Genomic DNA, 10799 nt, shown 5'->3' with positions numbered 1-10799 from the left:
TATATATATATATATACATGTATATTAGGGTGGCCGTTATTCACGAATGTGTTCAAATTCTAGATGCCACCCCCTAAATTTATTCGAATACTCAAAAAACTACTAAATGTGAAGTTTTAGACTAATCGGATAATGTTTAGAGGTCGCTCATCGACCTTAAACTTCGGAAAAATGCCATTTTTTCACTTTTTTCAAATTTCTTCGCTCCCATCTCGCGTATTTTTCACCTTTGACTATTTGTACCAAATTAATATTATTCTTTAACATATTAGCTTTCAAATAAGGTAAAAATCAATCAATTTCGTCCACAATTAACTAAATTATTACTAAAATAAGAAATCATAGTCGACGTTTATTGAAGCTTTCAAGAGCAGCATAAATATGGGAGTAAATACGAGTACGTATGAGCGAAAGCACAGTTTCTAGGACACAAAATGGTACAATATAATATTTGAAACAATCAAATACTTCCTCACTATATATAATTGTCCACACTTGATTTGAATAATATGCACAAAATAGATTAATAAATATAATAAAAGGAAAGGAGTCCTTAAGTAATTTATTTAAAAAAAATATTAAATTTATTTATTATTTGACAAAACCGTTTTAGTATACTTTTTCAAAGTCTTTCTATAATCTGCTATTACTTGCAATAAATATTGTTTATCTCGCTCATTTTTACAAAGGACTCTATTGAATTCTTCGAAAAGTTTTACTCCTCGCTCTGCCGCATCATTAACAGGTCTTATACTGTGAACAATTTTTAACGCGTGTACATAATCTGTATGTTGGTTCCATTTTTCTGGTTTTAGGTTCAAGAAATCTGTAGATATATTGAATCGCTTAAAAAAGTTAATGGTATTGGCTGTCCCAAAATCCTCTAGTGATTTCGATAAAAAATCGGTTACATTCTCCGTCTTCAAAAGAATTCGTTTTTCTCCGTCTTTTTTAATATCGTCCACATTGTCGTGGCTTTCATTGTTATCACAACTATCTACTTCAACATTCATTGATATAATTTTTTTTAACTTATCTGCCATTTTTTTTTAATTTTAATTGGAATATTGTCATCAAAAAATGATAGACCAATTCATTCATCGGATAAATACCATAAATGGTTACACATCTTCTTAATAGCAGCCTCAGATATTGTCTTATCAATACATCTATAATTATACATTTCTTTTATAAAACAAAAATCTTGGTAAGCTGCTTCTGATGCTATAACACATTTGAACCAATATTTTACGTAAACATGTATTATGAACAAACAGATTTCTTTTAGCTTTTGCTCTTCGAAAGATGAACACATTTCGAAATAAATATATCTTTAAACAGTAAAGGGCTTTGGACATCCAACGAGCATGCTGCATTGGTCCAGGGTCACGGAATATTGGTGATGAACTTTCTCCCAAAGAGATGATAACTAGTTCCAATAGTTCTTTATAGTCATCTCTGCAAATTGATTTTTGTAGTTCTTTGTAACAAAAAGTTGTTATTTCATCCTTAACACCTAAGAGAATTTCTTTTGTTTACTTAAGGACTCCTTTCCTTTTATTATATTTATTAATCTATTTTGTGCATTTTATTCAAATCAAGTGTGGACAATTATATATAGTGAGGAAGTATTTGATTGTTTCAAATATTATATTGTACCATTTTGTGTCCAAGAAACTGTGCTTTCGCTCATACGTACTCGTATTTACTCCCATATTTATGCTGCTCTTGAAAGGTTCAATAAACGTCGAGTATGATTTCTTATTTTAGTAATAATTTAGTTAATTGTGGACGAAATTGATTGATTTTTACCTTATTTGAAAGCTAAAATGTTAAAGAATAATATTAATTTGGTACAAATAGTCAAAGGTGAAAAATACGCGAGATAGGAGCGAAGAAATTTGAAAAAAGTGAAAAAATGGCATTTTTCCGAAGTTTAAGGTCGATGAGCGACCTCTAAACATTATCCGATTTGTCTAAAACTTCACATTTAGTAGTTTTTTGAATATTCGAATAAATTTAGGGGGTGGCATCTAGAATTCGAACACATTTTTTTGCCCCCATACATATTTCGGCCACCCTAATATATATATATATATATAAATATATATATATATATATATAAATAATACATTAGTTAAATATTATAAATTTTTAATTTTAATTAATATAATATGATAAATATAAAACTTAATTCGATCTAACTTGAGTCCTGTATTTTACAAACTAAATTCCAAAACCACGTCTTCATATAGCAATTAGAAACTGAGTCCAACATCAATACACATACTTAAGACTAAACCAATGATCTTGCATTTACACTCAACCATTTACCATTTACATATAAATTTATTTTAAAAGTTTTAATACAAGGATTGCAATTAAAATAAAATATTTAGTTTCAAAAGATTTTGAGAATTTAAACAAAAAATTAAGTAAATAAATTTATATGAAAAATATGTAAAATAAAGAAAAATAAAATGGAAGTTAATATTTATTTCAAAATAATATAATAAACAATTTAATTGTTCTTTAATCGCAATGATTTTATTATTTAAAAAATACATTAAATAATTTAATATTTCCAATTAAGAATGAATATCAATAAATTACATGAATTATTCAAATTAATAAAATGCAGTAATTAAATGATTTTATATCGGCTAAGTAGGAGTCTTAACTCCATATTATTTTAATTAAGAACGATTTTTGTATTTTTTTTTATTATTAATTGTTAATTAATATTATTAATAACCAAATACCTCATGAACCTTTGTTCTTTTCCCTAAAAAGTCACTTATAAGTTTTATTTTATTTTGAAGCAAAAAAAAACAATTTTTTTTAATAAAACTACAAACTAACAACAAATAATTTATAACAGATTTAATCAATATAACTTACTTCTTACTGGAAGGCACTGTATAACAGTTTTCCTCAACTTCACTCTCACTGACAACTGTTATATTGATTTCATTAGAAGCTTTTGTTTCACTCGTTCCCACTTGATTTTATATTAGAATGCAATGCACTGATAAGTGATTTTCATTTATTAAATTTCATATTATTTACGACACATTAATTGTTTAAAATTATATATTTTATTTTATAAACATTACTACATTTCTTACTACTACATTGAACACGCATTTTATTACAGAATCACTTAATTTTATTTTTACACAAATGATTTTAATTTAACCACTTAAGGACAATACCATTATTTTTAAAACACATTTTTCTCTATATATTTACTTTATATTAATATTATTAACTAATAATTTATGATAATTATAGTAAATACAACCGAACGAATCAACCAAAACCACTCGGAACTAACACGAACCAAAATCGACTAAAAAAGTCTTCTGTTAATCACGGAATAAGAGCAATAAAGCACGGACTTAACATAATTCAGCAAAAATAAAATGTTTTGGTTGCTGCTTTGTTGTTTTTTCTATTTGTGGCAGTGCAGTTAAGCTCAATGATCTTACAATTTTTTTTGTATTTAACAACAGAGAGAGCATTAATATGTTAATGAATTTCTTCTCTTTGCAGTTTCAGTTTTCTAAATGTTAAAAGTCCTAATGAATTGTTGTTGCTGAAGTGCTTCTATGGAAATCATTGGAAAACTACTCTGCGTGCAATGACAGTCAAATAATAATGCAGGCCAAAACATGACAACGCCTCAACCGTCTGGGGTATTGTATTTGAATAATTCTTCACGCAAAACTCACTGCAAATAGAAAATCTGTTGTTTATAAGTTTTTAACAGAAGAAGAACTGTATATGGTATATATTAACAGTGATTGTATGTTAACGGTGATTTAGTAGGAAAAATGTTTGTAAGTGATATGCAGACAAATAGCCAAGGGGGTGATGTTGGTATTCAGTTGTAAAAAGCCCAGAACTAAATCGGAAGATTAAATGTGTGTTACTGATGAGCTTTACGATGTGTCTGTTGCTGGATTATGCTGGCTGGATTATCCAGAGCATATTTTTAATAATAATTTATAATTATATTATAGTAATTATTACAAATTCGAATATTTTAAAGTTTAATTAGTTTTGCCGAGACATCAACGCTTTTTTATAATGACATAATGACATTTATAATGCACTTACAAACAAATTATATATGGTCCATAAGTTAATTAAGGAATTCGAATATTTCCTAAAACCACTGATGATGAGTACTCGGTTGTATGGTCAGCCAAATTTCAATAAATTAACTAAAATTTTTGTTGTTCTATCTTTCTTTGCTATTCGAAACCTTCTAAATATAATTTTTAATATAATAAAATATTAAACGAATCCATAAAACGTGAATAAAAACTTTAATTTCAATAAATTTAAAGAATTCATAAAGTTTTTGTATTCACTTCTGTAAATAATGTATTATACATAGTTTAAAAAACTTCACAATCATCTGGATTCACAATCCAGAAAAAAGTGTATACATTTATGGCTTACATAAAAGGGAGTTCCAAGAATATTTCTCAAATTGAAAACTACAGTGGCAAAAATACATAGTGCATACTAATGAATGCATATTAAAGGAAGAGAGTCTACTCTGAAAGACTGAAGTTGAAAGACTATATAAAAACTTCTTGACAAAATTAAAAAATTATATGATTTTTTCCTCAAAATTTATGGTTATATATCTAAGCAGACCTACTTTAGCAACCCTACAAACATTTTACTTCGTTGCATGAGTTTTTCTAATGTAGATACATTAAGGCTAAGATGAAAATATATCTGAAAAGTTACATAAAAACTTTTTTATATGTAATGGCGCTTTCATTGTGTTAACTGAATGCCAATTTTGCTTTGGGAGGCGCTAATAGTTTTGTATGCTTTTCCGATTCTCTTTGTATCTCCATCCAGCATCGTGTATGATGATGCACTCGTATAAGCTATTGTTGCTGATTTTGTGCCATTGGCAAACACTTTGCTAGAGTATTTCCCTTTGACTTTGGTGCTGTGTTTCCGTCACTCTTATATAAGAGTTGTCATATTTAAAGTTTCTTCATCTTCCCATCTTCCCATCTTCTTATCATGGATGAGTGACCCAAATTTTATTGTTGTGCCATTGCATCATATCAGCCTTTTAGTATTAGTTATTGTCCTTTTGTCAAAGACTCAGTAAGTCCGTTGTCGTCGTTGTTTGTAGCTCTGAACGCCAATATATATTGCGGTGTAATGAGCTTTTAATGTCAAAATATCCTTTGCCTAAGTCAAAAAGATACTTTTAAATTACTTTCATCAATACTTCTCATTATCATTAAGGCATATGTAATAAGAAAAAAAAATTCATACTAAAATAAATACTAATTTGTTAAAGTTCTGGAGATATTTTAAATTTATAGGCATTGGTTAACAACTTTGTATATGTATTTATACGAGTGTGACTAAAATAAATTTAGTTGTTCTTATATGCAGTTAAAATACTATATAAAATCCAGTTTAAAATTAAGAAAGATAAATTCAAAACTTTAAAAATAAGTTTTTATATTTTTATGAAATAAATTCTTTGTTTATTTATTTATTGTGCAGGTGGTTTTTTTCTCTATTGTATCAAATAAAGCATCCTTTGCAATGTAAGCATATATTTTCTTATGGCTTAAGTTCATTTTCTGGTTGAATGTGGCTTAGAGGAATAAATCTTCAAGTAGTGGTAGATCGTTTTACAAGCCGACATGATTACTTTTAATACAAATTAGACGATTTATAGTTGAAATTAAGTATTTACAGTATTTAAAGTTGCAATGTTTTCAAATAAATCTAGTTTACGTTTCTTTTTAATTAAATGCAACCAGAAATTGTTTCTGTCATATAATTGCAAATTGTGTTCTTCCATATACTTCTTCTAATCCTGATCAAATTTTTCATCTAATATTGGCGATTATTCATATCAGGCAGCATCAGGAGTTAGGGCGTGCTATACACATACATTTAGCAATATTTAAGTTATTTGAAAAGACTGAGAAACAGATGATATTGTTAATAACTAATAGACGTTGGTAAGATACTTTAGCTTCAGAAACTGTACTTGTGTTGTGACGTGTCTTCGGTGTTACATTATTTCATCTTTACGAAGAGGAGGAATTCCACATCTGTAGTTTTAAAGAATTTTTCTTTAGAATAAATTAATACCAGTATTATAGCATTTTAGTGCCATTATTAACTATCACAATCATATAGGTAAAATACTGAACGTTCTCGAACACTGCAATACGGTCATTGGTGAAGAAGTTTCTAACAATTTTGTTCCATCCATAAGCAGTACCTATGAAATATTGTGTTGCTGAAGAGATCAAAACAGAATATTTTTGATTAGTTACAGTTCACAATCCATTCGTATATTTGAACTTACCCTTAAATTTTCTTGACTTTTGTAGGAGTAGTTTTACTGCTCGATTCCATCAACTTTATGTTCATCTCAGCGAACAAGTAGAGTTCCTTTGATTGACTGATATTCTCCTGCACTATTTACATCTTTCGTATAGGTTCAAGGTTTTCACATGGCTTACATATATTTCAGATCGATCGTTCAATTTGCTAGAACCAGAAAAACTTGCTTTAATTTTATTGCTGCATTTTCAAAAGACAGACTCTCTACGTATCCATTTTCAATGTCCATCTGATATCTGAAATATATTACCAAATTTTTTTTATTTTTAAGTTTGAGTTAAATTATGCATTTTAACTAATCTAAACTTACCTTTAGGGAAAATTTTTTTTTATTGTTCAGGGCCATTATTTTCCATTCTTGAGTAACTTTTATGGAAATAAAGTGCTACATTTTATGTTATTTGTTATAAGTTGAGCAACATAAGTTCCAGTGGTATTATAACTTCAGTTTAACCACTTACTTAGAAGTATATAGACTGCATATTTATATATGGAAAACGCAATTTTGATATTGCGAATCTGGAATTGCTGTTCTACTCATTAGATCGTTGACGTCCTTTTCTTGCCTTGTGTTTTTTTGCCAAAGCTGGTAGTTATCTCATATACGAGCTAAGTAAAAATATATAATTTTATTTATACAACATATGTATATTGAAATTCATATATTCATTTATTATATTAAAATTTTAACATATATTCTAAAAACTTTATTCGCTATATTTTTTTGAGAAAGGACAAATCTTTACAAATAAACTCTTGTTTATTGTATTTAATTGTGATAATTGATGAAGAAGAACTTAATTTGGTAAAATTTATTTTATTATGTCAGTTATGACGAAAGGATCCATGTTTCCTAACAGAAACTATTATTTTAATTAATAGTAAATTAACAATAATTATAGTTAATAACTAATTAATAGAGTTGTTGCTTAATAATAAAATTTTGTTGTTGTGATTTACTACTGTTCAAAATATATTACAACTTACATGTTTATTATCCTAATATTAATATATGTAATATTTCGACTTTATTGTAAACCATTAATTAGAAAATTTTGAAGTTTACGTGAAACCAAACATTTTCTAAAATTGTGAAACTCCTGATATATCAAAATAATTATCTTTGCTTAAATAAATTGTACCCATATATATATTATACAAAAGAACTCACATATTGTCAGATAATAACAACAAACCTTTGATCACTTTTCATTAATTTTGTCTTACCTTTCATGTTTCAAGATGACATCAGTTCTTAATATTTTGCGAACCTCCAGAACTACTGAATATTGAAATTATGAGTCTTATTTGAGCTTCTGTAAAATGGTAGCCTGAAGATTCGCAATTTTAGGCGAGACTGGCCTTACTGCGAATCCCGCACGGATTTTAGTTTCTTCGCTCGCATCTGGTATAAAACTTTCTGGATCAACACTTATTGAACTAGTTTGCTTAATTGTCTTTTTCACATTAGATTTTTTCATTTTCATGCAATTCTTTTCAATCTCAGGATTTGAGTGGCTCTCTCCAAATGCACTAAACTCGGACATCTCTGAATACTTAGATATTCCTGTTTTGGATAATTTCTCCCAAGCTAATATCTTGTTTTTAATATTATTTCCTTCTACACTAATAAGTGTCTGGTTAGACTCAAAACATTCCAATTTTCGTGTATCTGGTGATATATGTGAATCACATTCAACATCAGATATATCGCTATTTTGATCTTTGCATAAAGCGGAATGATCCCCATTACCGCTATTTAGAAATCTATCAACTATAGCCTGTTTTTTATTTTCATTTAACTTTTTCTTCATATCTGGAGTAGTATTTCCGTGTAGACCGTCAATCAAAGTGGTTTCATGGAGATCGTCCTGTATAGACTGTTCGTTATTTTTACTCATTTTGTCGTTCTTCATATCTGCTACAGTACCAGTCAATAGGCCCGAATCGTGAAGACCGTCATCTATAGACTGTTCTGTATTTTCACTCACGTCCAAATACTGTTCCTTATTTTCATTGCATTTGTTTTTCTCGATGTCAGTATCTTCGGAACCAATTTCTTGCAACTGTTTTGAGTTTGACTGATTGCTGTTAGGTAACTTTTCTTCAAATTCCTTCGAACTGGGTAAATCAGTTTCCAAATTTTGGGATGGGCTTGGTTTAATTACACACACGTCCCTACGAAACAAGCCAATAAAAGGATTTACTTCTAGACTCAATTGATTCTCTGTACCAAATTCATGACTGTTATTAGCATCCATAGGCTCGGTTAAAAATTTTGAATTTTGATTTTCCATTCCCAAAAATGGCCAAACAATGTGTGAAACACTTATGTTTAGATTTATAAAATTTATAAAAAAAATATTTATTTAGTCTTCCATAAAAATAGTTTTAAAAAATCAAATCAAAAATCAAAGCTTTGTTGATCAAAAAATCTTAGTTATATAATGAAATTAGTAATAAAGCATAAATTATCTGAGACAAGGTTTTATCTATTCCGAAGTACTATATACATTGTCTCTAAAGTACAATATACATGTATGCATTGATTAGGTGTCTGTAAATTATACAGATAGAATATTGTTACTCCACCTTATGTCCTTTATTTTATTACAAATATTCATGTAATTTTTTACACATTTATTTGAGTGAATATATAGTAATACATTGATAGATTCAAGTTTTTTAAGTATTATAAAGTCAAGTTTAAGATGCGTTTTATTATTTGGAAATCAACATCACTTTAGAAAAGAACAAACTCGAAATAGATTCTCAAAAAACAGAAAGTCAAAATATTCTTAAATTATTTGGAAAACATTTTCTTGTATCGTATTAAGACTGCAAGTACCATGAATCTAACTCGTACCCTGCCAAATTTGAAGCTCAGAGTCACCGCTTTTTTATATTAAATTACTATGAAAGTTCATTAACAAATTAACTTTATGTGTTTATATTAGAACGAAATCATAAACCAGCATTAGAAAAATTCAATTAATAATTTATATTTATATTTTTTAGTTATTATATTTTAAATAAAGTCTATACAAAAGAATAGTTTTGAAATTTAACAACTTAAAATAACTATAATTAATTACTAAAATAATTCTGTAGAATATTTTTCTAATTATTTTATAAAAATTTAGTTTTATTTATATTTTGTTTATTTTCATTTTTATCTTAATTTTATTTTATTTTAAATAAGTTTTGTTTTTGTTCGATTTTTACTTTGTTTATATAGTAATGTATTTTTATTTGAATTGTTTTAACATATAATCAGGTTATTAAATATGTATTTTTTTTTACTTTCACTAATTGTTGTTGTTAATTTTTAAACTCCAAATTTTCCTCCATAAACTCTATGTTATCTATATACGGTATCACAATGAGTCAATAGACCTAAGTTGATTCCCTAGGATATACGATAGTAGAACCTAATCTAACCTATTGTTATATTTCGATTATAGATATATTTCTACTTTATTTTAATTTTTAAAGCTCACTTTTATTTTGTTTTAATTCGTTTTATGTTTATTTTATGTGTATTTTTTTTATATATTATTTTATTTTTTTTATTTTATTTTTATCTTATTTTATTTTATTAAATTTTATTTTGGTTTATGTTAATTTATTTTATTTATTTTATAAAATTTTATTTTACCTTATTTTATTTCATTTTATTTTATTTATTTTTTCTTATCTTATTCTATTTTATTTATATTATGTTACCTTATATTATTTTATCAAATTTTATTTTATTTTGTTTGCTTAATTTTATTTTATTTTATTTTGTTTTGTTTTGTTTTATTTTATTTTATTTTATTTTATTTTATTTTATTTTATTTTATTTTATATTATTTTATTTATTTCATTTTATTTTGTTACATAAATTTTTATTTTAATTAATTTTTTTATTTCTAATTTTATTTTATTTTATTTTATTTTATTTTATTTTATTTTATTTTATTTTATTTTTTTATTTTATTTATTTATTTTTTCGTTTATTTTATTTATTTATTTTATTTTATTATATTTTATTATATTTCATTTTATTTATTTATTTTATTTATAAATTTTATTTTATTCTGTTTTATTTTTTTCATTTATGTATTTTATTGATTTATTTTATTTATATATTTTTTATTTATTTATTTATTTTATATATTTATTTTATTTATTTATTTTGTTTATTTATTTTATTTATTTATTTTATTTTATTTTATTTATTTATTAATTTTATTTGTTTATTTTTTATTTATTTTATTTTTTTGTTTTATTTTATTTTGTTTTCTTTTATTTTATTTTATTTTTTTTTATTTTATTTTATTTTATTTTATTTTATTTTATTTTATTTAATTTTATTTTATTTTACTTATTTATTTATTTTATCT

General features: G+C 25.7%; 2 protein-coding genes across 3 annotated transcripts in view; both read right to left on the bottom strand.

Annotated features, from left to right (window-relative positions):
- Positions 1 to 5565: 5565 nt before the first annotated feature.
- On the bottom strand, positions 5566 to 8745 carry LOC119662328. Of its 2 annotated transcripts, none has more exons than XM_038071928.1 (4): positions 7639 to 8745; positions 6722 to 7020; positions 6374 to 6647; positions 5566 to 6304 (listed from the first exon to the last, which is right to left on the bottom strand). In XM_038071928.1, exon 1 carries the CDS (start codon positions 8706 to 8708, stop codon positions 7716 to 7718), a length of 993 nt encoding a protein of 330 aa, XP_037927856.1. In that variant the 5' UTR covers positions 8709 to 8745; the 3' UTR covers positions 5566 to 6304; positions 6374 to 6647; positions 6722 to 7020; positions 7639 to 7715. The 2 variants fall into 2 exon arrangements, with proteins under 2 accessions (XP_037927856.1, XP_037927857.1); XM_038071929.1 differs by having other exon boundaries at positions 5566 to 6286.
- Positions 8746 to 10793: 2048 nt separating this feature from the next.
- LOC119688262 overlaps positions 10794 to 10799 on the bottom strand; it is a 1968-nt gene continuing 1962 nt past the window's right edge. The window contains exon 3 of the mRNA XM_038102943.1: positions 10794 to 10797. Within this exon, the coding sequence (XP_037958871.1) occupies positions 10794 to 10797 (4 nt within the window). The remainder of the gene's footprint in view (positions 10798 to 10799) is intronic.

Source organism: Teleopsis dalmanni, chromosome X (genome assembly GCF_002237135.1).
Source record: "Teleopsis dalmanni isolate 2A chromosome X, ASM223713v2, whole genome shotgun sequence".
In the NCBI taxonomy this organism is placed as follows: domain Eukaryota; kingdom Metazoa; phylum Arthropoda; class Insecta; order Diptera; family Diopsidae; genus Teleopsis; species Teleopsis dalmanni.
This window is presented reverse-complemented; position numbering and strand designations above follow the sequence as displayed.

Coding starts and splice junctions, on each gene's coding strand:
- LOC119662328 (XM_038071928.1), bottom strand. CDS start 8,708: ATGGAAAATCAAAATTCAAAATTTTTAACCGAGCCTATGGATGCTAAT.